The sequence below is a fragment of the Mauremys reevesii genome, linkage group 20 (genome assembly GCF_016161935.1).
Source record: "Mauremys reevesii isolate NIE-2019 linkage group 20, ASM1616193v1, whole genome shotgun sequence".
NCBI classification, from domain to species: domain Eukaryota; kingdom Metazoa; phylum Chordata; order Testudines; family Geoemydidae; genus Mauremys; species Mauremys reevesii.
Genome location: NC_052642.1, coordinates 2,597,037 through 2,623,369, shown reverse-complemented (window position 1 = coordinate 2,623,369; position 26,333 = coordinate 2,597,037). Strand labels below are relative to the sequence as shown.

The window sequence follows — 26,333 nt, the reverse complement described above, 5'->3', positions numbered from 1 at the left end:
TTCTCCATCCATCTGATCACGTCCCTCCCCTGGCTCCCATCAGCTCTGACATCAGATTTAAGCCTCTGGCTGCCACCTCCATGTCTCTGTACAGTTCTGTCCCTCCCTGGTTATCTTTCTTTTTCAGTGTTGCATTCCCCCCTTCTCCTCTACTCCATCAGGCTCCCTCCCCCATCTGCCCATCTGTCATGCTGACAGCCAGCCAATCACCTCCAGCCTTCTCCCCCAAATCCCTCCTCCCCATTTATGGACTCCCCAAGCTCGTCCGAAAGGCCCCACACTATCCATATTTAAATTCCGCTTAAAAGCCTTTTGGTGAATGTTGATAATCAGTACAGAATCATTTTTCCTGTCTGACATCTGTCTGTCCACCCATCCTTAGCTCCTCAGGGCAGGGGCTGTCCTTCCTTGGCTGTCTGGAAAAAACCTAGGACATTGTGGGAGCAGCTGCAAACAATGCAGAAAAATCACTATTACAGCCTGTGGGATGCAGCCTTATGCTTATTTACCTGGAAGACCATGATCTCTTCCACGTTGCAGGTTTAAGGCTGCTAGATCCAGTCCAATTATTTCTACCTGTTCAAAAAGTCGCTCCTGGAGCTCCTCAACCACCATTTGATTCTGTTTCATTAGTTTTGCATGGTCAACCAGCAGACCACGGAGAAGCGGGTCAATTCCACCTGCAATAAAGGTCAAGTCCAGAAGGAAACAGAACAGTCTGTGATAGATTCCACCTTGTAGGCTACATTTTGTGTAACAGAAGGTTAGCCCCAATGCTCGCTTTGCTCCTCAGGATCACCTGAGATCCTTCCTGCTCTGATGGTTGGGGAAGTCATTCCTAGCTAACAGTATGCGCCATGTTCCCCCTAAGGAACCAGAGTAGTTTATAAGAATGTCTGCAGACGCAGAGGCCTGTTGTCTGATAACAACTTGAACCGCTCAAAAGAAGCCAAGCAGTTTTAGTAAACAAACTGAACAGGAAGAACCGGGAAGGCTTCTCCTTCAGGAAAAATGGATCTTTGTGTTTTTACCTCACAGCAACAAAACAAGAGCTGGAAAAGACCTCACAGGTAGAGCTGGCTGGGCAATGTGTGTTTTGTTCCTGGGGAAAATTTCACTGAAATTTGTCTTCAAAAGTTTTTAGGTTTTCATCAAAAACTTGAAAATCAAAATTTTGGGACCAACAGTGGCAAAAAGTGAAAAATACCTGATTTTCAGCTGAAATGTTGGGTGTTCAGGTTTTCAACAAGAATCCAAAATGTTGTTCAAAGTGGGGAGTTGCTATGGAAAGTTCCATTTCGACAAAAAAAAGCCCCCACTCATTGAAAAAAAATGTTTCAAATGTAGAAGAGGGTCAAAAGAGAAGTGTGTGATTAACACTCATTAAAAATAATGTGTTAATTTATTTTACGTTAATCGCTTGTATTAACTGCGATTAATTGACAGCCCTAAAAAATAATAATTCTACATTTGTAAGTTGCACTTTCACAATAAAGAGATTGCACTACCGTACTTTTGTGAGGTGAATTGAAAAACACTATTTCTTGTATCTTTTTTACAATGAAAATATTTGTAACCAAAAATAATAATGTAAAGTGAGCACTGTACACTTTGTATTCTGTGTGGTAACTGAAATCAATATATCTGAAAATATAGAAAAATGTCAAATGTATTTATAATAAATTTCAATTGGTATTCTATAATTGTATAGCAGTGTGATTAAAACTGCAATTAATTGCGATTATTTTTAATCTAATTTGTTTGCGTTAAATGCTTGAGTCAACTGCGATTAATTGCCAGCCCTAATAATAATCTGTACAAATAATCTATAATATATAATACTTAGTCCTGCCAAAAGTGCAGGGGACTGGACTAGATGACCTCTCAAGATCCTTCAAGTCCTACGATTCTATGATTCTATCCATTTGCCCAGATAATTACACTTTGATGAAAATTGCTTATTGGCTGGAATTGAGGAAATGATTTATTAATTGAAAACATGTCCTGATGCATAGAAACAAATGATCAGATGTAATGAGCTTTAGTTTCTGATTCAGGAATGTACTTAAGCATGTGGTTAACTTGAAGCATGTGCTTAAGTCCCAGTGAACTCATCTGCTTAAGTACATTGCTGAATCTCTACCTTGCTGGCAAAGCAGGACTGCAGGCAGGGCCTGGCAAAGCATGCTTACCTTCCATTACAACCCTCCAGGAAGCACAGAATGTGAGGTGAAGAGGCACCTGGGAATGTGGACCCAAAGGTTGGAAATGTTCATCTAAACGGTTCACAAAAGGCTGTATTGAACTATGACCAAAACGAAAAGCCAAGGAGAATACATTTGCCACGGTGGGATCCACAGACTCATCATAGCCCCCGTAGCATGGTATTTCCTTCTCAGTCTCATCTCCAAGCAGAAGTGGCAAGTAGTCTCTGTATGTTATTACCTGGAAGGGAATACAGACTGAGTTAGAAGCTCATATACACTCTTTCTAAAGGAAAAAACGATCACTTTCTAGCATTATCAATAGGATTGGTCAAAAATTCTGTGTCAAAATGCAAGACATCAATGAAACAGTCAGGAAAGTTAAAGACAACAAGAAGGAAATTTTAAATATATGAGGCACAAAAACAATTCTAGCAATGGCTTTGTTCTGTTACTAGGTGTGGATGGCAAAATTGTCCGTAATGATGTAGAAGAGGCAGATGTCTTCAATAAATATTTATGTTCTATGTTTTGAAAGGAGCAAGAGGATGTATCCATAGCTTACAGTGATAATTAAATACTTTCTATTCCAATAGTAAACAGGGAGTACGCTAAACAGCAACTGAAGTTAAACCTTTTTGTCTGCGGGACTGGAAAACTTTCCCCCAAGAGAATTAAAAAACTTAGCCGTGGAGCTCTCTGAGCCACTGATGGTGATGTTCCAGAGGACCAGAGAAAAGCCAATGTGCTGATATTCAAAAGGGTGGACTAGGAAGGCCCAGCTATCTGAGGGGCTTGGATAGTGCCTGTGCCTTGTGTTGTGCCTTAGCCAGCAGCTGAACACTCATAGACAGCATGGCTGCTGGCTGATGAACTTCCCCTCTCTCAGCTCTGGATCTTATAAAGCTCTAAGAGAGGATGCTAAGAGAAGAGATTAAAAGAAAGGATTAGATTAGCATTATTTTTATTTTGGGGTCATGTCAACATGGTTGTGGGTGGTTTTGGTTGGATACTGTGTGCTGGACTTTCTTAAAAGCTCTGACAAGGTCAAGGTCTCTTAAAAAAAAGCAAAGTAAAGGAAAAAGGAAAGAAGGAAAAGGTCCTCCATTAAACCAGTAAAAAACAAAAACACAAAGAAAGGAAGAAAATCAAGACAGAGAGAGAGAGAAGAGAGAGAGGGTGTCCCCAGAGGGCTGGTACTGCTGACCAGTCTGTTCAACATGCTCATAAATAACCTGGAAAAGTGCTAAAAGGTGAGGTGTGGCAAAGTTGTATGAGAATAAAAAAAATTCAAGATATGTTTGTGTGAGAAAGCAGACATGAGGGTGTTACAAAGGGAAAACACAAAATTGGGTGAAACAGCAACAAAACTGCAGATGAAATTCAAGAAATGATAGTGTTAAAAAGTGCAAATTGGAAATCATTAATCCCATAATACCACCATTGAGAGACCACCAGAGGAAACCTAAGATGAGTAGATGGCCTTGAAGGATGGGGGTTGAGGGATGACGGAGACTACAAAACCTCCTCCTCCTTCTTCTTTTCTTCCTTCTTCTCAGTCTTCAGTACTGTTCCTGAGGACACTTTGAGAGGTTTTTTTTAGACCAGTGTTTTTCCACTGTTTTAGACAGGAGTAGGATGATTTTTTTGATTTTTTCATCATCTCCCTTTTTAGAAGGGTAGGCATGAGAAGATTCAGGATTAGGTGATATTTGAATCCACACAGGCCATGTGCTCCCAGGTTCAGGCAACATAACCATAAGTGGGCAGGGGCGTGCACCCTGTAGCAGAGGGAAAGCAGGAGGAGGAAAGGCTTCTTTCACCAGACCACATAGGGAATAGATAGAAGATCAGGGAAGAGAGAAGAGAGAGGGAGGTCATCTAGTCCAATCCCCTGCTCAAAGCAGAACCAATCCCCAACTAAATCATCCCAGCCAGGGCTTTGTCAAGCTGGGCCTTAAAAACCTCTAAAGATGGAAATTCCACCACCTCCCTAGTGCTTCACCACCCTCCTAGTGAAATCGTTTTTCATAATATCCAGCCTAGACTTTCCCCACTGCAACTTGAGACCATTGCTCCTTGTTCTGTCATCTGCCACCACTGAGAACAGCCGAGCTCCATCCTCTTTGGAACCCCTCTTCAGATAATTGAAGGCTGCTATCAAGTCTCCTCTTACTCTTCTCTTCTGCAGACTAAATAAGCCCAGTTCCCTCAGCCTCTCCTCATAAGTCACGTGCTCCAGCCCCCTAATCATTTTCATTGCCCTCCGCTGGACTCCCTCCAATTTGTCCACATCCTTTCTATAGTGGAGGGCCCAAAATTGATGCAATACTCCAGATGTGTCCTCACCAGTACTGAATAGAGGGGAATAATCACTTCTCTCTATCTGCTGGCAATGCTCCTACCAATGCAGCCCAATATGCCATTAGCCTTCTTGGCAACAAGGTTCACACTGCTGACTCATATCCAGCTTCTCATTCACTGTAATCCCCAGGTCCTTTTCTGCAGAACTGCTGCTTAGCCAGCCGGTCACTAGTCTGTAGCAGTGCATGGGATTCTTCTGTCCTAAGTGCAGGACTCTGCACTTGTCCTTGTTGAACCTCATCAGATTTCTTTTGGCCAAATCCTCCAATTTGTCTAGGCCACTCTGGACCCTATCCCTACCCTCCAGTGTATTGACAAGGAACCTCTCCCCCCAGCTTAGTGTCCTCTGCAAACTGAGGGTGCAATCCATCCCATCATCCAGATCATTAATGAAGATGTTGAACAAAACCAGCCCCAGAACTGACCCCTGGAGCACTCCACTTGTTACCAGCTGCCAACTAGGCATTGTGCTGTGGATCACTACCCATTGAGCCCAACAATCTAGCCAGCTTTCTATCCACCTTATAGTCCATTCATTCAATCCATACTTTTTTAACTTGCTGGGAAGGATACTGTGGGAGACCGTAACAAAAGCTTTGCTAAAGTCAAGGTATATCATGTCCACTGCTTTCCCAATATCCACAGAGCCAGTTATCTCATCATAGAAGGCAATCAGGTTGGTCAGGCATCACTTGCCCTTGGTGAATCCATGTTGACTATTCCTGATCAACTTCCTCTTCTCCAAGTGCTTCAAAATGGATTCCTTGAGGACCTGCTCCATGATTTTGCCGGGGACTGAGGTGAGGCCGACCAGTCTGTAGTTCCCTGGATTCTCCTTCCCTTTTTTAAAAATGGGCACTATATTTGCCTTTTTCCTATCATCCGGGACCTCCCCTGATTACCACAAGTTTTCAAAGATAATGGCTAATGGCTCTGCAATCACATCAGCCAACTCCCTCAGCACCCTCGGATGCAGAACATCCGGCCCCATGGACTTGTGCTCGTCCAGCTTTTCTAAATAGTCCTTAACCTGTTCTTTCACCACTGAGGTCTGCTCACCTCCTCCCCATACTACGCTGCCCAGTGCAGCAGTCTGGGAACTGACCTTTTCTGTGAAGACTGAGGCAAAAAAAGCATTGAATACTTCAGCTTTTTCCACATCATCTGTCATTAGTTTGCCTCCCCCATTCAGTAAGGGGCCCACACTTTCCCTGATCTTCATCTTGTTGCTAACATAGCTGTAGAAACCCTTCTTGTTACCCTTCAACCCCTTGCTAGCTGCAACTCCAATTGTGCTTTGGCCTTCCTGATTACACCCCGGCATGCTTGAGCAATATTTTTATACTCCTCCCTAGTCATCTGTCCACGTTTCCATTTCTTGTAAGCTTCCTTCTTATGTTTAAGCTCACCGAAGATTTCGCTGTTAAGCCAAGCTGGTCACCTGCCATATTTGCTATTCTTTCTGCACATTGGGATGGTTTGTTCCTGCACCTTGAATAAGGCTTCTTTAAAGTAAATGAGAGATGATGAAAAGAGAGACAAGGAACGTGCAATAACAGGGACTCTTGATGCAGACATCTCATTGTGATGAGGAAGGGACTTGTGGATCTGAGATACTGATGGGAGAGCCCTAGATATGGTGGTTCCAGGCACATTCCATGCAGCTCTCGCAGCTTCTAAGATCTGTGAGTCTGATGCAGGAGCCTTAGAAGATGGATATGGCTCTAGACAAGGCATGCTGTCCAGAGCTGCAGTGTCAGAGTCCTTCAAGGGCAGACAATTCTGCCTTAGTGACACAGGTGACTCTGTTGTTAATTCACAATACTTGGTACCAGCACAGGATGATGGATTTCAGAATTCTCCCTGCTTCTTTGAAGGTGGATTGGACATCTCTCAGCTCCTGGGCACCAAAGGCTGAGCAGAGAACAACTTCTGCTGGGGCATGATGACCATAAGTCATCACCTTGCTGGCTGTTTGCATGGTGCAAGATGAGCTGGGGGGCACAGTTCATAGATTCCAAGGGCAGAAGGAATCATTGTGATAATCTCATCTGACCTTCTATATAGCACAGGCCATAGAACTTCTCCAAAATAATTCCTAGAGCAGATATTTTAGAAAAACATCAGTCTTGATTTTAAAATTGCCAGCGCTGGAGAATCCACCATGACCCTTGGGAAGTTGTTCCAATGGTTAATTCCTCTCCTCGTTAACATTTTACGTCTTATTTCCAGGCTGAATTTGTCTAACTTCAACTTCCAGCCATTGGTCTGTTACACCTTTCTCTGCTAGATTGAAGAGCCCATTAGTAAGTATTTAATCCCCAGGCAGATACTTATAGACTGTGATTAAGTCGCCCCGTAACCTAGAGTTTTGGAGTAGGCACTTCACCAGTGTTCTCAGCCGGTTATATTCTGAGGCATTGCAGACATTTTGTTATTGCATGAGGTGCTGTGTTTGCAGATATGTCTCCCTGCAATGGCCATGTTAGGGACAAAAATTAACTCCTTAGGTTTCCTTTTGTTATTGTCACAGTTTCAGGGTTACTGCACCTGTATTCCCCCCTCCTATGTAAAGTTCCTTGGCGAGAGACCCGCATCTCTGGGTTTTTAAGGCTACACAGCCTCCTGCCACCCACCGTTATATCCTCATCAAGCCAGTCAGCCTGGGCTGTGCTTTCTCTCTAAGGGCAATAACTGGCACAAGCCAGTAGTTACCAACTCCCACACCTCTTTCTCAGCAGAGTACATTTATTCTTAGGATAAAAGCATCACAGAGACAACATATAAAAACAATTAAAGTTCTTACACCCAAACTAAACATGTCAGAAATCACCCAGCTTCCACATGAGGAGTCTGGTAGGCTAACATCTCTTCCAACCCTGCAGCTGGCGGTGGGGTCCTCTTAGAACCAAAGGTCCTGTCTGTGTGCTGAATCAAAATGAGGACCCCGAGCGTGTTTAAACTCAACCATTCTATAGCCCAAGTTCTTTCCCTGTCTCTGGAAAACCCAGTCTGAGCCAAGAAATGCAATCCACCCATGGAGTTGTCTTAGCAACTCGTGTTAATCATCCCTCACTGTTTTTAATTCCTGGAGGAGCTGTGGTAACTACCCCCAAGGAGTAGAACACAATCACACTGAAACTATTCATAGACTGATTGCATTGGTTCCCAAAGATACCGCACGCGGTTTCAATATCTGACACAGTCATTATTTCCATTTGTACAACACTAAGCCACTAAAACTGAGCTGTGAATGATAAGGCAGAGGCGACTTGCAGCACAGAGGGTGCCTAAAACATTTAGATCTGCAGGCTGCTGCACGCATAGCCCCAGTGGCTACAGGGCTGAGCGAGTTTGGTGTGTAGGAACCTGCACAGGCAATTCTGGAGGGAAAAAATCATGTCTAAATCTGAGCAAGAAATGTTTTAATCAACAAGTGAATGGCAGCAAAAACGATATTGCGGCTAATACCTGGGTCATGGCACCTATGATTTTTCGGGCCTCCTGGTAGAGTTTCTCTCCATCCCATTGTGGATTTAATTTCTTCAACTCGGCAGCCAAGCGATTGTGCTCCCGCACAAAGAGTGTGTGTAGAGCTGTAAGTCCCAGATTTTCAGTTACTCGTGCATCACCTAAATTATAAAAATACAGTATAATTTTATATTTTATTCAGCTAAGGAACTGTTTTTAACTTGCTATATTAGACTCCTGCATTGTAAGGTGAGCTGCACTTCCAAGAACAGGGCTAGGGAATTAATATTATTTTGACCATGTTAAAATGTTCTTACAACTGTTTTGTTGAGGATCTCGAGCACCTCCGTGATGTGGGGCAGGGACTGGAAATTTGGTCCTAGTGCAGGGGTTCTCGCAACAAATTTTTTGGTGGCCTCAGAGTACGGCCACCAGCTCTTGCTGGAGGCCTCACTGACACTTTTTCCCTAAAATTATTTATTTTTCCTAAAGTTAGTAAAGTAATATGCACATATATACATCCAAATCATTGTAACTTATTAATGTAAGGTCTTGGGGGGTTTGTTTTGATTTTTGCAAACTCAATAATAAAAATAATGCACAATTATCTCTATTCTTGAGTGGACCTAACAAAATAGAAACACAAATAAGATGCTTTGCATGTTCTTGTCTTTTTTATTATTGTTTCTTTTTGTAAGGGGACTGTTGCCCCCTTACTAACATTCAGTGGGGGTGTTTTGGCTGCTAGCTCCCAGCACTAAAAGGGGAGGGATTGATGGCAAATCAGGACCCTGAGACTGACAGTCCCCAGGAACAATGGCAAGAGGCCAATGCTCCAGGTCAGCCTGATTGACAGGGCAGGCCGGCTAATCAGGGAGACAGAAGGCCAGTGTGGGTCCCGTCCTCCGTGTGTGAGCAGGAATGTGCCGGAGTCAGACAGAGTGGGGCCGAGCTAAGGAGGAAGCAGGGGCCCAAGCTGAGCTGGAGAACAGAGCCAGGCCAGATCCAGAGGGGCCAGAGCTGCAGCCAGAGAGCCAGAGGCACAGCGCAGGGAGAGCAGATCCTGTGCTGGGAGCGGAGCTGCAGCCAGAGAGCCAGAGGCACATCCCAGGGAGAGCAGATCCTGTGCTGGGAGCGGAGCTGCAGCCAGAGAGCCAGAGGCACATCCCAGGGAGAGCAGATCCTGTGCTGGGAGCGGAGCTGCAGCCAGAGAGCCAGAGGCACATCCCAGGGAGAGCAGATCCTGTGCTGGGAGCGGAGCTGCAGCCAGAGAGCCAGAGGCACATCCCAGTGAGAGCAGATCCTGTGCTGGGAGCAGAGCTGCAGCCAGAGAGCCAGAGTGTGGTGAGCAACTGGGGCCAGCCAAGGGGGGGAACCTTGGTAAAAGGGCCCAGCGCAGAAAGACACTCCAGCCAAGGGTCCATGCAGGCCAGGCTGGGAGGACCTTAACCTGCCGGGGCTGGCACTGGAAAGAAGGATCCCACCACCCAAAGCCCGGAGGTGTGTGGTCACCACCATTTCAAGTGTCCCACCCACAGCATCCCTGCAGCACAGCCAGGGCCTGAGAAGGAGGCCTGGGCCCTACAAGGAACAGACTGCAAAGTGCTTTGATGTCCAGAGACATTGTTTGTAATGTTCCCTGCCACAGAGCAGGGTGATGTGTTTCATTTATTCTTATTCTTTTCTTTAAATTGATTGTTAAGTAAACAACTTGTATTTGCTTTAAATTGTATGGAATAATCAGTGGGTCAGGAGGTGCCCAGTGCAGAGTGTCCTAGGTGGCCACAGCAGGGTTGGGAGCCCCAGGAATCCTGGGCCCAGTCTTGTTGGGGCTACGAGAACTCTGCCAAACAGGAGAGTCCTCAAGGGCAGACTCAGATCCTGGACCATTCAACAGGATCCTATCCACAGGTCCACCCCATTGGTTTACTGGTTGAGTTCTAGTAGCACTGTCCAGGCCTGGTTGAGCACTCTACCATGGCTGGAATTGAAGAACTACGAACCCAGTTTGCTGAACTTCAGCGCAGATTATCAGACCAAGCGGAGGCATTACAACAAGCTAGAACTGAACAGAGAGAAGCCTTATCGCTGGCCAAGGCAGTAATAGACCAACAGGCAGCAGAAGCTAAGAAACCCGCTACTATATATGTCCAAGGTCACAGAGTTTGGTGGCTTCCCGACAAGACCAGGAGACATTACGGTAGAAGAGTGGGTCAAGTCTGTGAAGGCAGCTCTCGTGTGCTAAGAGTACCTGTAGAAGACCATGTAGACTTCATAGAGGAACATCTCAAGGGCCAGGCCAAGGCCACAGTAAAGTTCATGGCAGTGGCAGACAAGAAAGATGTGGAAAAGGTATTTGAACTCCTCCTAGAAGTGTATGGAGACAAGGTGCCTATTGGAACCCGACTAAAGGAGTTCTTTGAGAGAAAGCAGGAGCCTGGTGAAACTATCCGGGCATATGCATATGACCTCCAGGAGAGAATGAGCAAAGTGGAGTTCCAGACCCAGATACAGTTCTGAAAGAGCAGCTGGTGTTGGGGCTTCGTGATGACTCCTCAGACGTGAAATGAAAAGGAGGTTTAAGGAAGAGCCCAGTAAGAAGTTCTATGAACTCATGCAGGCTGCCATTATGTGGTCAGAAGAAGAGGAAGTTCCTGTGGCAGAGACAGCCAAGAGTAACCCTGAATGCAGCTGCTGGGGAAAAGCCCTGCCCCAAACACAGCTAACATTGGAAAGCTTAAGTGAAGCTGTCCAAAACTGGCGGTCCAACAGGGGAGATGCTGAAAGTAATGACTGAGGTGATGAAAGGGAAAACCCCACCAATATGCCAAGACATCCAACTGAAGGATGAGCTGGGAAGATACATTTGTTACACTTGTGACAGGCCAGGACATACTAGCCGAGAATGTTCACTGAGAAGGAGAACAGAGTCCCAGGCACTCGAAACCAATGGGGCACCAGTGGTCCATCTAGAGTAGAAGGCCAAGCAGTGGCAGAAGGATTCCTAGGCCTGTCCTTGGTGGAAAATCCTCTGCATACAGTGAGAGGAACGTGGTCAGTGCCAGCATATCTAGCGACTTCTGAGCATTTGGAGACTGTCTAACTGCTGAAGTATATATAGGGGTGAAGACCAGATGTTTGGTAGATACTGAAGTCACCACCATTACAGAGTCGCATTTTAAAAATATTTGAAGGACAAGGACCTGACCATGCACAGCACACGGTTTATAACAGCTGTTAATGGACTGGCAATCCCAGTGGCGGTGCCTTGAATCAGACATAGAGTATATGGGCCAAACGCTGCCAGGAAAATGCATCTTCATCCTGAAAGACAAAGCGTCAAAAGGGAGCCATATGGGAGAAGAAGTTCCAGGGATTCTAGGAATGAACATCATCAGTGAGCTGAAGGAGCTACTCTTACCAGGAGAAGGAACCAGGAGGATGAACTGTCACGAGCACTATACGAAGAATGCTGTGCGGAGTAGAGTATTGGCAGAGTCATTCCCTGGGCCCCAGGAGGCATATTGGAAATGTTAAAGTGGGCAGAAAACAGAAGACCATTATTCCTCCGTGGAAAGGGAAGATCCTTGATGAACACCGCTGTGTACCAGACAATGAGCTGCAGATGATGAGGAGAAGGAGGACGAGTTACCTTTCTTCCAGAAAGATGTGATGGGAGACTGCCAGTTCCTGTTCACGTGGCACGCCAAGGGCTGATTCCTGCACATGAGAGAAACATCAAGAAATCTTTTCTAAGGATGAGGTGACCAATTATGATGACCAAGTCAAAGGTCACCATGACAGGCTGAAGATAGCCTGTGAAGTTGCTCTCAATACAACTAAAGACACTGCCCAAAGTAGGAAAAGGGCTTATGATCGCAAGTCCAGTGGGGCTCTCATCAGGCCCGGTGACCGTGTACTAGTTCGTAACCATAGACACCGGGCGTAATAAAATACAGGACAAGTGGAGTCAAAGCCCCACATTGTAGTTGCTCACACCAATCCCGAGCTACCAGTTTACACCATTCGGCCTGAACGAGGAGGTCCTGAGAGAGTAGTACACAGGGACCAGTTGAAACATTGCACTCTTAGTCCAGACAGGGACCATGGAGGCGTAGATCAGTACACTCTGAGGAGGCTGAAACCAGTTGGGAAATGGTTCTAGTCCCACAAACCGAATACAGAGGGGACAGAGTGGGGCAAACCCAAACCCTAACGAGAATGGCCAGATCCTCAAACTGACCCAGTATAAACAGAAAATATGGGTAACGAACCACCAGTTTTAAGAAGGTCCCAGAGGGCTAATAAAGGTGTACTTCCTGTTAGACTTAGAGATACTTATTTTATTGGTTCTATGTAGTGTGTTGATGAATATTGTTATGTATAGTATTAAGAAGTAGATGTGGAGTGTTAACTATGTTAAATGTTCTTTCGTAATTGTTAATGGGTTTTTAATATAATATGATGTGGATATATGTTGTTTTTATGGGGCCTGGATGTACTAACATTCAGTGGGGTGTTTTGGCTGCTAGCTCCCAGCACTAAAGGGGAGGGATTGATGGCAAATCAGGACCCTGAGACTGACAGTCCCCAGGAACAATGGCAAGAGGCCAATGCTTCAGGTCAGCCTGATTGACAGGGCAGGCCGGCTAATCAGGGAGACAGAAGGCCAGTGTGGGTCCCGTCCTCCGTGTGAGCAGGAATGTGCCGGAGTCAGACAGAGTGGGGCCGAGCTAAGGAGGAAGCAGGGGCCCAAGCTGAGCTGGAGAACAGAGCCAGGCCAGATCCAGAGGGGCCAGAGCTGCAGCCAGAGAGCCAGAGGCACAGCGCAGAGAGAGCAGATCCTGTGCTGGGAGCGGAGCTGCAGCCAGAGGCACAGCCCAGAGAGAGCAGATCCTGTGCTGGGAGCAGAGCTGCAGCCAGAGAGCCAGAGGCACAGCCCAGGAAGAGCAGATCCTGTGCTGGGAGCGGAGCTGCAGCCAGAGAGCCAGAGGCACAGCCCAGGGGGAGCAGATCCTGTGCTGGGAGCAGAGCTGCAGCCAGAGAGCCAGAGGCACAGCCCAGGGGGAGCAGATCCTGTGCTGGGAGCAGAGCTGCAGCCAGAGAGCCAGAGTGTGGTGAGCAACTGGGGCCAGCCAAGGGGTAAAGTAAGGGCCCAGCGCAGAAAGACACTCCAGCCAAGGGTCCATGCAGGCCAGGCTGGGAGGCTGCCGGGGCTGGCACTGGAAAGAAGGATCCCACCACCCAAAGCCCGGAGGTGTGTGGTCACCACCATTTCAAGGGTCCCACCCACAGCATCCCTGCAGCACAGCCAGGGCCTGAGAAGGAGGCCTGGGGCCTACAAGGAACAGACTGCAAAGTGCTTTGATGTCCAGAGACATTGTTTGTAATGTTCCTGCCACAGAGCAGGGTGATGTGTTTTCCCATTTATTCTTATTCTTTTCTTTAAATTGATTGTTAAGTAAACAACTTGTATTTGCTTTAAATTGTATGGAATAATCAGTGGGTCAGGAGGTGCCCAGTGCAGAGAGCCCCTGTCCTAGGTGGCCACAGCAGGGTTGGGGTTGAGCCCCCAGGAATCCTGGGCCCAGTCTTGTTGGGGCTACGAGAACTCTGCCAAACAGGAGAGTCCTCAAGGGCAGGGAGGCCTCTGGGTAAAGGAAGTGGGGCGAGGACTCAGATCTTTCGCTAGCCCACTACCATTCCACATTTTGCTTTTTGGGTAAAAGCGTTGCTGTCTGTACAACAATTCTGAAGTAAATTTAAAAATGCTTTGACATAATAGAAGTCCAAATAATAATGAAAAACATATCTGGGCAGCTTGGGTCTGGGGAGGGTTGGGGAGGAGAGGCATGGCTGTGGCTGGCCCGGGGCTGCTCTGGGCAGGTGGGGGCGCTCTGGGCTTTGGCCAGCCTGGGGCTTCTCCGGGCAGGTGTGTGTGGGTGGGTGGGTCTCGGGGCTCCTCCAACTGAGGTGGGGGATGCTCGGGCCTTCTCCGGGTGGGGGGCTTGTGGCTCCAGCCGCAGTGGGGGCAGGGGTCTTGGGGTTTTGCTTGCTGGAAGGGGGTGGGTGGAAGGGGTGGAGTCAGGGGCTAGCCTCCCCAAAGGGGGGAATCCACCCGCTGCCCATGCGCCCGCCACTTACCTCCTGCGTCCCTCCTCAGTCCCCCTCCCGCCTCTCGCCCCCTCACTCCCCTACCATAGACACCGCCCTGCCTGCGGCGAGCACCGCGCTCGCGGGTGGATTGCTGCTCATCTCCTCACTCCCCCACTCGCAGCCAGACCCACCCCCCGCCTGCCTCCTCACCCTGCTGCTGACTCGCCGCTCGCCTCCTTACTCCCCCACCAGCCCCGCCACCACTCACCTCACCGCTTGCCTCCTCACCCCCTGCCCACCCGCTGCTCCCCACCCCCCCGCCGCTCTGCTTCCTCACTCCCCCGCCAACCCCCCCGCCACTCACCTCACCGCTCGCCTCCTCACCCCCTGCCCACCCGCTGCTCCCCACCCCCACCGCTCTGCTTCCTCACTCCCCACCAGCCCCCGCCACTCACCTCACTGCTCGCCTCCTCACCCCTGCCCACCCGCTGCTCCCCACCCCCACCGCTCTGCTTCCTCACTCCCCACCAGCCCCCGCCACTCACCTCACTGCTCGCCTCCTCACCCCTGCCCACCCGCTGCTCCCCACCCCTGCCGCTCTGCTTCCTCACTCCCCACCAGCCCCCGCCACTCACCTCACCGCTCGCCTCCTCACCCCTGCCCACCCGCTGCTCGCCCCACCCCGCACCTGCCGCTCTGCTTCCTCACTCCCCGCCAGCCCCCGCCACTCACCTCACCACTCGCCTCCTCACCCCTGCCCACCCGCTGCTCGCTTCCCCACCCCCGCCGCTCTGCTTCCTCACTCCCCGCCAGCCCCCACCACTCACCTCACCGCTCGCCTCCTCCTCACCCCCTGCCCACCCGCTGCTCCCCTGCCATTCGCCTCCTCACCCCGCCAGCCCCCCACCACGCACCTCACCACTTGCCTCCTCACCCCTGCCCACCCGCTGCTCCCCACCCCGCCGCTCTGCTTCCTCACTCCCCCGCCAGCCCCCCCGCCACTCACCTCACCTCCTCACTCCCCTTTACCTACAGCCATAGGTTCTAACCTCACTTCTCCTACTAACTGGTATTAATTATTTTATGCACTTCATAATTCTTACTACTAAGCAAAGACTCAGGTGTCAGACCTCCCCTTTTACAGAAAAAGGAACAGACATTTCATAACATCAGCCTCACAGAGCTGGGAACAGAACCCAGGTTTCTCATCCACTCGAGTCTCATCCTCTTAGCCACATTACTTCTTAGAAAGAATTTGCCAAATCCATGAGCGTGAGTGAAGTGGACTGTTTCTCCAGATCTAGTCCATTGTTTTAGAGAAAAATGGCTTATTATTGCTTGCACATACTGCAGTCACTCTTCCATGTCACTGGTACTGCTCTATGCTGAAGTGCAAAAGGTTCCAGACCCTGGAACAAACTCTGCTGTTGATCATGCGGGAAAAGGGGTGTTACAGTTGTTTTGTTCGTCTGTTTATTAAAACAAACTAGGAAATTACAAAAAGTGATTGAAAAGCCAAAAAAAAATTTATGGTAAATTCCGTGAGGAAAATGACCATTGGAAATTTTTTCATGAAAAAATGATGGCTTTTCTGTGGGAATTTTTCTTTTGAGTAGAACTTTTCATTTAGTTTTGTAATGACATTTTAAAATGAAAAAAAAAGTTTTGGGCTTAAAACATTTCACTTTCCATTTTCAGTGTGATTTTCATGCTTCCCCCCATTTTTTCTTACACAGCACTTTTACACTATAGTTTCTAATGTCTCATTATATTTGTCTCAGGCACTGCTAAGTTTCTCTGCAGCTCACTTCAGAAAATTAATTGTGTTCCAGTCACATGACTTACCTGCTTTAAAACAGGGGATATTCATGGTCTTGTTTGTGAATAAACAGAGGCTTTGGGATTTGTTCTCAAAGGGCAGTAATCCCAGCCCTGCATCAGTAAAGTTCTTGTTCAGCGCCATCAAACCCAGCTGGTTTGTCTGATTCCTAATACTATTAGCTAAAGGTACTTCACTGCCGTACACCATGCTGGCATCCAAGAATGAGGTGATCGCATTGATCTGCTCTCGCATAAATGTTTTGGCATTGCATACTGGAGCTGTACGGACGAATGGCATACAAGTATTTGGGTCCTTAATTCGTGGATCATTAGGGGGAATCTGTAGAAAACAAAAAGAGAATTACTCCCAAGTTAAAGTGTCGATGTGTTGATAAAGATTGGATTTTTTAAAAAGATATTCCCTAGTTCAAATGGAATTATTCTAGGGAAGATCTATGTTATATAGGAGGTCAGACTAGATGATCACAATACCCCCTGGCCTTAGAATCTATAAATGTTCCAAATGCATTCAGAGAATCATAGAATATCAGAGTTAGAAGGGACCTCAGCTGGACACCTAGAGAGAGGGATAGCTCAGTGGTTTGAGCATTGACCTGCTAAATCTAGGATTGTGAGTTTAATCCTTAAGGGGGCCATTTGGGGAACTAGGGTAAAAATCTGCCTGGGGATTGGTCCTGCTTTGAGCAGGGGGTTGGACCCCTGGTACATCTAGTTTAATGTCATGTCTCTGAAAGCATTCAGTAGCAGATGATTCAGAGCAAGGTGCCATGAACCCCTGCAGTAGGCAGTCATGAGATAATCTGCCCCCCTAATAGCAAAAGATTAGGTTTAAAATCTGAAGTAGGAATTTTAGAACCCTGTGAAAAATTGTATTAGCATTAGCTATTTCTACCTCTGGATGCTCTTGTTATGCATATCTCTCTTTGTATCTTGCTACATTTGTCATCTAGTATCAATGAGTTCCACAGTCTATTGAATTATAGAAGGCCTTTACATTTTTTCTGTCATATTCTCCATCCCATTCTTTATGCGTTGTAACATCACGTTTGCTTTTTTGACCACAGCTGCATATAGAGCAGAGATTTTCACTGAGATGTCCACAGTGATGCCCAGCAGCACCATTTTACATACAACCCTCCCCTCAAACAACCCAATTAAAACAAACAAAAAGCCCAACTACGCTAAAAGAATATTATTTAGATCACAAACTCAAGCACTCAGCAGTCAGGAAATGACAAATGTTATGGCTGCTCTTAACTCTGCTTTTTGTGTGTCCATTCTGTGCACTAAACCAATCCTAGAAAAAAGAGCGTGTTATCACATAATACAAGACTGTAGCATGATCCATATGTTCCAGGGGATGGAACAAAGGCTGCATGGAATCCTGAATTCTGGCATTTTTAAACTTTGGATTGCTTGACTTTGCAATCTAAATAGTGTTCCTTTCATGGAGTTTTTGTGCGTATAATTCCCTGTCTTCTTTTGCTTGGGGAAAGTGCTGGGTGCAGCATCCCAGTCTGTCTCTCCCCACAATACCCTGTTACAGCTGATAGACATTCCCAGTAGGGTGGCTACTGTTTCTTTGGCAGCAGTGTGGGCCCAGCCTTAGAATGTGGTGTTCAGTTAGGATTTCAGCAGGCTACCAACATTTTCCTGCCATTTTTTCAACTATTTATTGTATTTCAGCAAAACATGAACAGAATTCTACAGGGCAACGAACAGGCACTTCTCTGGCTCAGGGCTTTCTCTGTGCCAAATTTAAAAAGCCAATTGCAAACAATGGAGCTAGTAGAGCTTCCCACAAAAGCTTGCAAGAGTATTTTATGATGGAATTGTGATGGGGTGTACAAGCCCCACACTGGGGATCCAAGGGTTAAGGAGTAGCTCTGGGCCCAGAAGGCCCAGCCCAGCCGCACCTGCAGGGCCTGCTCACAATGGAGGCAGAGCTCAAAAGGGAGCATCCCAGTTGTGTCAGGGTGGATAAAGCAAGGGAAAAATTCATTGTTAGCTCCTACAGAGAGGCTACAGGAGTTCCCACTGCTTGGACCAGACCCATCTGCTGAGCCACCGGAGAGCGCTGGGGAGACTGGGAGCAGTGGGCTGCGATTGATGGAGAAGAGTCTTTGGATCACTGCCAGGGCGAATCGCCAATCAGTGAGTCCATAAGCAGACTCTGCTGTGACTTTGGAGGGGCAGAGGCTGGGGTAGGAAGTGACCCAGGGAGCAGGCTCAGGGGGTGTCTGCCCCAGGCTGTGTATCTGACCTGCCAGTCACAGGGTCCCCGATGGAGCAGGGAGGGCCTGGGTTCCCCTACCACACACCCCGCAGACTCTCGCCACTGGCCTGTCATGACTGCAGGCTCTTCCCACTAGGCTGTACTGCCAGGCTTGGACACCAATCCCCATGGACAAGAATGTGCTAGGCAACCTAAATATAGAGGTTACTACCATAGGTGTCGGAGCTAGGGGTGCTGCCGCATGAACTGGCTTGAAGTGGATTCCATTATATACAGGGTTTACAGTTTCATTCAATGGCTTTCAGCACCCCACTATAAAAAATGTCCCAGCACCACTGGTTACTCCCAGCTCCCCCTGTAATATACAGCGTGCTAGGTGCTTTAGGCTCTTTCAAGAATTCACGACTTTGATCTCTATTTTTTCAACATCAAGTTTTTCTGGGTCTAACATTATACACTATTCTCGGTCTTAGAGCCCAGGGGCTGCTCCTGCAAGGGAGGAAAAGACTCAGGGTTGTAGTGGTACCTTAATTGGGAAGCAAGGTGGCTCGAAGGTGCAACTGGTCTCGCAATGAACTTCTTTATTGGTGATTTTTGTAGTAGTGAAAGGGGCCAAGTCCAAGTCGTGGTCAACCCACTGACCCCACTGCATGAAGATGAGAGAACGCTCCTGGTCTTGGGTGACATTCTCATTGGCTGTGTGAATTATTTCATTTGACACTTTTCGAACCTGCACAGAATCAGAACAAAAACATTTATGGCTGAGACATAGTGAACGTGTTTAGCTCCATAGGGGAAGTGCTGTAACTTTCGGGGTAGCCCGCTACAGACCTCAGGAAAGTATCAGACACGACACTTTGTTATGCTGAAAGTCAATTTCTGAACATCAGTGATGAAGTTCAATGAACTGCCAAGGATGCAGCCTTCATCGCCCACTTGACTCTTTAAAGAAGCAGCTTTGTGCTTTCTCCCTTGCTGCAATTCAGCAACTGGGGCGAGATCCCTGTAAACATCTGCAAAGCCACTTCACTCTCCTCCTTCAAAACCCCTCTTCAAACTCTCCTTTGCCATCACGCCTACAAAAAGCTAGGTAGTGCTTAGGCAGCTGGTGAGCTGAGACCCTATCCATCATGCTGCCCTGTGCTGTTGCATTGTGCTCCCCGTCTGCCTCTCTGTGTCCACCTTTTGCCTCATCTTATATCTAGATTGGAAGATTTTTGTTCTGTTTGCACAGGGCCTAGCACAATGGGTCCTGCCTGATGACTGGGGTCTTAGGCACAACCACAGTACACAGTGATCGTAATGATGGGAATGGGGAAAGCGTTAGTGTGGTTTTACTCTGAACAGTGACTCTTAAAATGGAACTTCCTTACTCAACCAGTCTGCTCCCTGCGTGTATTCAGTCATGTGTGTTGACGCCAGACTGAGCTCATCACCCGCCATCTGCACACGAAAGACGCCCTTTGTGAACAGAGCTCTCCCCTCGTGAGGAAGGGAAGCTCTTCTGCCATTGTGGTACTGTGGATCCTCTCCTCTTGACTTCTCCACGGAGCTGAGGGTCAGAGCAGTGGGAGGGAGTGCAACCTGGGTGACTCAGAAGGAGTGGGAGTGCTGGGTTCATTCTGGCCATAGGCGCCGACTCCGTGGGTGCTCCAATCAGCTCCCCCCACTTCCCCTCAGCGCCTCCCATCCACCAGCAACCCGGATCAACTCCTCCCCCTCCCTCCCAGCACCTTCCACACTGAATGATCAGCTATTTCATGGCTTGCAGGAGGCCTGGGGGGAGGGAGGGAGGAGCGGGGACAGGGCGCGCTCAGGGGAGAGGGGGGAACTGGGCGGGACGAGGTGGGGTGGGGGCAGGGCCTGGGGTGGAGTGTAATGGGGGTTTGTGTACCACAGGGGCCTGGAGGAAGCCGGCACCTGTGAGTCTAGCATTCCCTCACTTTTGAGGGCTCAACTTTGCAACCTTCGTTTAACAATATTTTTTGGTATAGAATTTCCTAGAATTTAAAGAACCTGAAGAAACACAATTCCATCATATGCAGCTGTAGTAACCCAGGAGCTTGGGTTAGCAGCAGGTTTGAACATAGACCTTATTCTTCAGCTAAAGGAGTCGCTCCAGTAGATTAGAGCAGTAGTAGCCTGTTGTCCTCTATGTGGGGGCAGTGTCAGTCCCAGGCTATGAGAGAGACAAGGTGGGGGAGGGAATATCTTTTATTAGACCAACGTCTGTTGGTGAGTGAGACAAGCTTTCGAGCGACACAGAGTCCTTCTTCAGGTCCCCTATGTGGACTGGCTTCTGGACTGAGCATGACACACAGTATAATGACAGCAGGATAATGTCAGGGAGTCTGAAGGGTTTGAACTCAGGATCTCTGAACTTAAGAACTTAAACTGTTTGAATGAGAGAATGAGAATGCTGGCTAGTGATGCAATGCATTGGCACCGTTCTCAGGCCTCAGTGGGTCTCAAAGCACTTTGGGAAGGTGGAGATGCAGGAGTAATCCCACCTTACAGACATCAATGCCCAGGGCACAGAACTGACATATCCATTTGGAGTGAAATTCGCCCTATGCAGAGTGTAAGCCACAGGCGCGACTCCCTGGATGCTCTGGGGCTGGAGCACCCGCAGGAAAAAAACAGTGGGTGCTCAGCACTCATCCATGCCTGCTCCTCCCCCTCCCCCCAGCACCTTCCAGCCCCCACAATCAGCTCTTTAACGGCGTGCAGGAGGTGCTGGGGGGGGAGTGGGGGGGGGCTCAGGGGAGGGGCAGAAGGGACAGGAAGAGGGAGGGCAGGAAGAGGCAGGGTGGGGCTTTGGGGAAAGGGGTGGACTTGGGATGGGGCCTGGAGCAGAGCTGGGGTCGAGCACCCCCCGGAAAATGTTGCTCTAATGAGCACTTTCTTCTCCCCAGGAGGGTAACAGAAATGCTGCTCGGTGTGGATGTATCCCCTGCACATGCAGCACCTGCCAAGGCATGAAGGTGTGTGGAGTGCTCCAAGCAACACAGCCCAGGGCAAGACATATGCACGGCTTACGCCTCAATTGCGCCCTCAAAATAGACTTAAACGGTGCAGCAGCCTGGCCTGGGCCTCTGCCCAGAGAGCACTTCTCCCCGGTCATGGAGAGGTCTGAAATACGGGAGTCATTGACTGAACAAGAAACCAAATGATCTCACAGTCTCGTACCAGTGGGAGCGGAAATCCATTGTAAAGTTTTCCTTCAGTAAATCCTCTGGGAAGAGACACTCCATCCTCATACTCTGCCGGGAGCCAGCGGGCATATCCGTGATTGGAAGCTCCAAAATAGGGATGTTTCCTGGAACATTGGGAAGAAAACAAACAACTAAACTATTTCGGCAGGGACACACCCTGCAGAGAAGCAGAATTTCTTTTTCTCCCTGGAACCTAAGTTGAATTGCTATAACGCTAGAAAGGAATCGTTTTCAGGTTCAGAGGAAACAAATATATATTCTGGACAGACAAACCTCTGAGGCAAAGACTCAAAGTCTCTTAGCACAGGCTATGGTTAATACTGAGGTAAAAGGACGAATCCTCATGTCGTTGTCATACTCACATTTGTAATTCAGAATTTAAATCTAAGCTACTTATATGGTCTCCATCTCTGCAGTATCAGTGCCTCACACTCCTCAATATACCCATGATCCCAGCTAGAGCGGACCGAAAAAATGGGAAAAAATTCCTATGAAAAAAATTGTGTTTTTAGAAACGTTTTCATCCCAACCCAAGACAAAATATCAAAAACATGAATTTTTTCATGGGAAGGGATTTAAAGAAACATTCTCTTTTGGGGGAGCGGAAAGGCAATTTTTTGTCTTCCTGGCTGCCTGTGAAATTGACAAGAGCCTTCCAGCCTGGCTGCAGGTGAGGCAAAGAGCCCCTATGCCAGTGGTGGGCAACCTGTGGCCCGCAGGCCCCACGTGGGCCATCAGGGCAATCCGCTGGTGGGCCGCCAGTTTATTTACATTTGCACGGCTGCCCACAGCTCCCAGTGGCCGCGGTTCGCCATTCCTGGCCAATGGGAGCTGTGGGAAGTGGCAGACAGCATGTCCCTGCAGTCCACACTGGTTCCCGCAGCTCCCATTTGCCAGGAATGGCAAACTGCAGCCACTGGGAGCTGTGGGCAGCTGTGCAAATGTAAAAACATGGTCTGGCGGCCCGCCAGCAGATTACCCTGACGGGCCGTGTGTGGCCCATGGGGCTGCAGGTGGCCCACCACTGCCCTATGCTCCTCCTGCTCACCTCCCCCATGGCTCTTGGAGCCAGAGGGTTAGAGCACCCAACAGGACTTAGGTGCCTAAATGCCTTTAAAAATCCCACTGGGCACCTATCTGCATCATTAGGCACCTAAATCCTTTGAAAATTTGGACCCCAACTCCCACTGAAATCATGAAATGCACCTAAAAGGAACACATCACTGCTAACCATGTGCCTGAAAGGACCATAGGGTGGTGTATTTTTACAATACACGAAACTGCAGAATGCTCAGGACATTTTAATGAGAAAAAACTCCTGGCTGAGATAACGATATTTGTCCATAACAGAGAGTAGTTAGAGCAAGGTGCTGGGTCTTGAGGGCGAAATCCGTTACTAGGGACCAGATTCCTAATGGCAGTTGGGTGCCTAAAGATGCAGATAGGCACCTAGTGGGATTTTCTCAATGGGCATTAGTCACCTAGGTGGTTTGGGAAATCCAACTAGGCACCAATCTGCATCTTTAGATGCCTCAAGACCTTTGAAAATCTGGCCTGAAATTCCATTTTCAAAAGTGACATAAGAGCCTAAGGGTTAGCTACACAAAAGTGACATAGGTATTTCACAACCTAAAGGTTAGATACACAAAAGTGACAGATATTTCACAACCTAAGGGTTAGCTACACAAAGGTATTTAACTTTCAGTGGGTGTGAGACACATGGCCAGAAAGGGTTAAGCATCCTGCAAGATAAATGACCCAAATTCAACCTTTAGGGACATATTGGTAGATAATATTTGTGTTTTTGCGTATTTACATATATATTGTTAGAGGTTAACAATGTAACCAAAGGGTTCCTGTCTATGCTGCATTCTGTTAAATCAGAGATCAACATTTAAATGAACTGTAAATATAGTGATATCCTTGTATTGATCTCTCTTGGAAATATATAGCAAATCACCTGGGAATGGAGGAAAACAGGCAATTGCCTTATATTAATCTAATATATAATATATAATAATATAAAGCTAATTACCGGTGATGCTTAGGAAATAAGTCTACTTCAAAGTCTCCATGATTGCCTGTTGTTAGCCTAAGGACTCCATGCTGTCAAGAGAAGGCCTGGAACTGTATAAAGGTGTCTTGGGTCCTGATCCTTTTTATCTCAGATCCATTTGATGCTTTATGCAGGGGAAGCTTAAGTCGTAAGACTGAGATCTCCAGTCCCACCTGGATCACCTTGGATATGAACATTGGATTGAATCTATGGACTAATTCTAAGAACTCTGCAACTCCAAAGCTCACCATCTTTACTATGAAACTGATCTCAGAACTGTACTTATGTCTGTATGTATACTGATCTTTTAACCAGTACTCTCTCTCTCTCTTCTTTTTTTAATAAATTTTAGTTTAGTTAATAAGAATTGGCTATAGCGTGTATTTGGGTAAGAGCTGAAATAGTCATTAACCTGGCAGGTAATGTGTCCAATCCTTTGGGATTGGTAGAACTTTCTTATATGATGAATACAATTTTCAGTAATCCTCATCATATTTGACTTGGGTGTCTGGGTGGAGGCCTAAGGCTGGGTTGCTTTAAGGGAACTGTGTTTTGGCTTCTGGGTAACCAGTAAGGTATTATAGAAGCTGTTTTGAAGCTATCTTGATGGATCTAAGTACTGGAATGACCACCACCTTCTGGTTTCAGAGTAGGGATTGTCTGCCCCATTCTTTGCGGTTTGCCCTAATTAAGTAACCTCAGTCTGGCTCCCCTTGGATTCCGGTCAAAGGGAGTCAGGTGCGTAACTGGTTTAGGTGCTTTGGAAAATTCCATCGACTTACCCACCCACGTTCCATTTACCTTCATGTATTTAATTATCTTCTCCTTCAAAATTTGTTCCAAAGACTTGCATACTATTGAGATCAGACTAATGTGTTTCTAGGTGCTCAGGTCACTTCCCCCCTCTTTATTAAATATAAGTACTATGTTTACTATTCTTCCATCACATGGTACCACCCCAATTTGATAGCTATCGTAAAAATCTTTACTACTGGATTGACACTTCCATGTGCCAGTTCCTTTGGTATTCTGAGATGGAGATTTTCTGCTTCCCCTGACTTGAGCACATTGAGCTCTTTGAGCTTTATTTCCACGTCAGATGTGATTGTATCTATTTCTAGTCACACATTTCCATCATTAATTTCACATGTTCTACATTATCATCCTTATTGAAGGCAGGCAAAGCATTAGTGTTGGGGCCATACCTAGATTATCTTTCATTTCTACCACATCCATTTCCATAGCAGCCCCACTTCCTCTTTCCTTGTTCTCTTTTTAATTATAGGACTAAAGAACCTCTTACTATTTGCTTTAATTTCCTTTACAAGGACTAACTCAGCTTCACTTTGAGCAAGTCTCACTGTAACCCTACATGTCTGACCACCAAGACGTAGCTTTCTCAGCTGATCAATCCCTTCTTTCATTCTTTCAAGCTGGGAGAGGTTGCAAGCAGTTTGGAGGACAGGATTCAAATTCAAAATGACCGTGATAAATGGGAAAATGGTCAGAAATCAGTAAGATAAAACTAAATAAAGACAAGTGCAAAGGACTACACTTAGGAAGGAAAAATCAAATGCCCAAATACAAAATGGGGAATCAACTGACTAGGCAGTAGTACTGCAGAAAATTATACAGGAGTTCCATTGGATCACAAATTGAATATGAACCAATTATGTGATGCAGTTGCAAAAAGGGCTAATATCATTCTGGTTTGTATTGATAGGAGTGTTCTATGTAAAGCACAGGAGGCAATTGCTCTGCTCTACGCAGCACTGGGAAGGCCTCAGCTGCAGTTGTGTCCAGTTCTGGATGCCACGCTGCAGGGAAGAGGGGGACAAATTGGACAGAGTCTGGGAAGAACATGAAAATGAAAAAAGGTTTAGAAAACCTGACCTGTGAGGAAAAGTTTAATAAAACTGGGCATGTTTAGTCCGGAGAAGAAGACTGAGGGGGACCTTCATTGATGTTAAGGGCTGTTACAAACAAGTATGGTGATCAGTCGTTCGTCATAGCCACTAAGGTTAGGATAAGAAGCAATGAGGTTAATCTGCAGCAAGAGAGATTTAGGTCAGCTATAAGGAAAATCTTTCAGTCAGGATAGCTAAGCACTGGAGTACATTACAATGGAGATTGTGGAATCCCTGTCATTTAAGAATAGGTTGGACAAACCCCTGTCAGGGATGGTCTAGGTGTATTTGTCCCTTCCCCAGCACAGAGGGGATGAACATAATGATCTTTTGAGGTTCCTTCCAGTCCTACATTTCTATGATTCCTTGTACACTGTTGTCTTAGTTCTAGTATCACTTTGCAGTGTTATTCACCCAGTTACGTGTGGAGCTCTTCCCTGCAAGCTTTGCCCTTTGCTTGGAATGCAAATTCCAGACAAGTTTTGCACCTTTGACTTAAAGAAATTCCAAACCTCCTTGTGATGGGGTTTACAGACCTCACACGATGGTACAAGGAATGGTGGAACAGTACTGGGCCAAGAAGGCCCTGCTCCTCAGCAGCTGCCGGGCATGCTTGCTATGGAAGACCTGCTTAAAAGGGAGTTCAGGCAGCCTGGCAGAGGGGGGCATGGAGGAGACACTGGCTGCAAGAAGGCAGACAGGCTGCAGCCTCTGAGGCAGAGCAATCTAGAGGGGAAGGACAGGGGCTGGCTGGGATCCCCTTTCCCCTGACTAAGAGGGGACAATTGGATTCCAGGGGTGAGCTAGACTCAGAGAGGCTCAGAGAGACTCTTTGTCCATAGTTTGACCAATAGGCCCCTGGGTGAAGCCTGCCACACTCCTCCAGGTTAAAGTCTCTTTGTTATGTGTTGTACAGCACCTCTCTTGGGCCCCGCAGTGTTA

General features: G+C 47.3%; 1 protein-coding gene across 1 annotated transcript in view; it reads right to left on the bottom strand.

Moving 5' to 3' along the window:
* LOC120387503 (myeloperoxidase-like) overlaps positions 1 to 26,333 on the bottom strand; it is a 50,357-nt gene that overhangs the window by 10,171 nt on the left and 13,853 nt on the right. Inside the window, exons 4-9 of the mRNA XM_039508347.1 lie at positions 21,403 to 21,532; positions 18,740 to 18,943; positions 15,981 to 16,296; positions 8,040 to 8,200; positions 2,193 to 2,445; positions 510 to 680 (exon numbers count right to left, since the gene is read on the bottom strand). Of these exons, the coding sequence (XP_039364281.1) occupies positions 510 to 680; positions 2,193 to 2,445; positions 8,040 to 8,200; positions 15,981 to 16,296; positions 18,740 to 18,943; positions 21,403 to 21,532 (1,235 nt within the window). The remainder of the gene's footprint in view (positions 1 to 509; positions 681 to 2,192; positions 2,446 to 8,039; positions 8,201 to 15,980; positions 16,297 to 18,739; positions 18,944 to 21,402; positions 21,533 to 26,333) is intronic.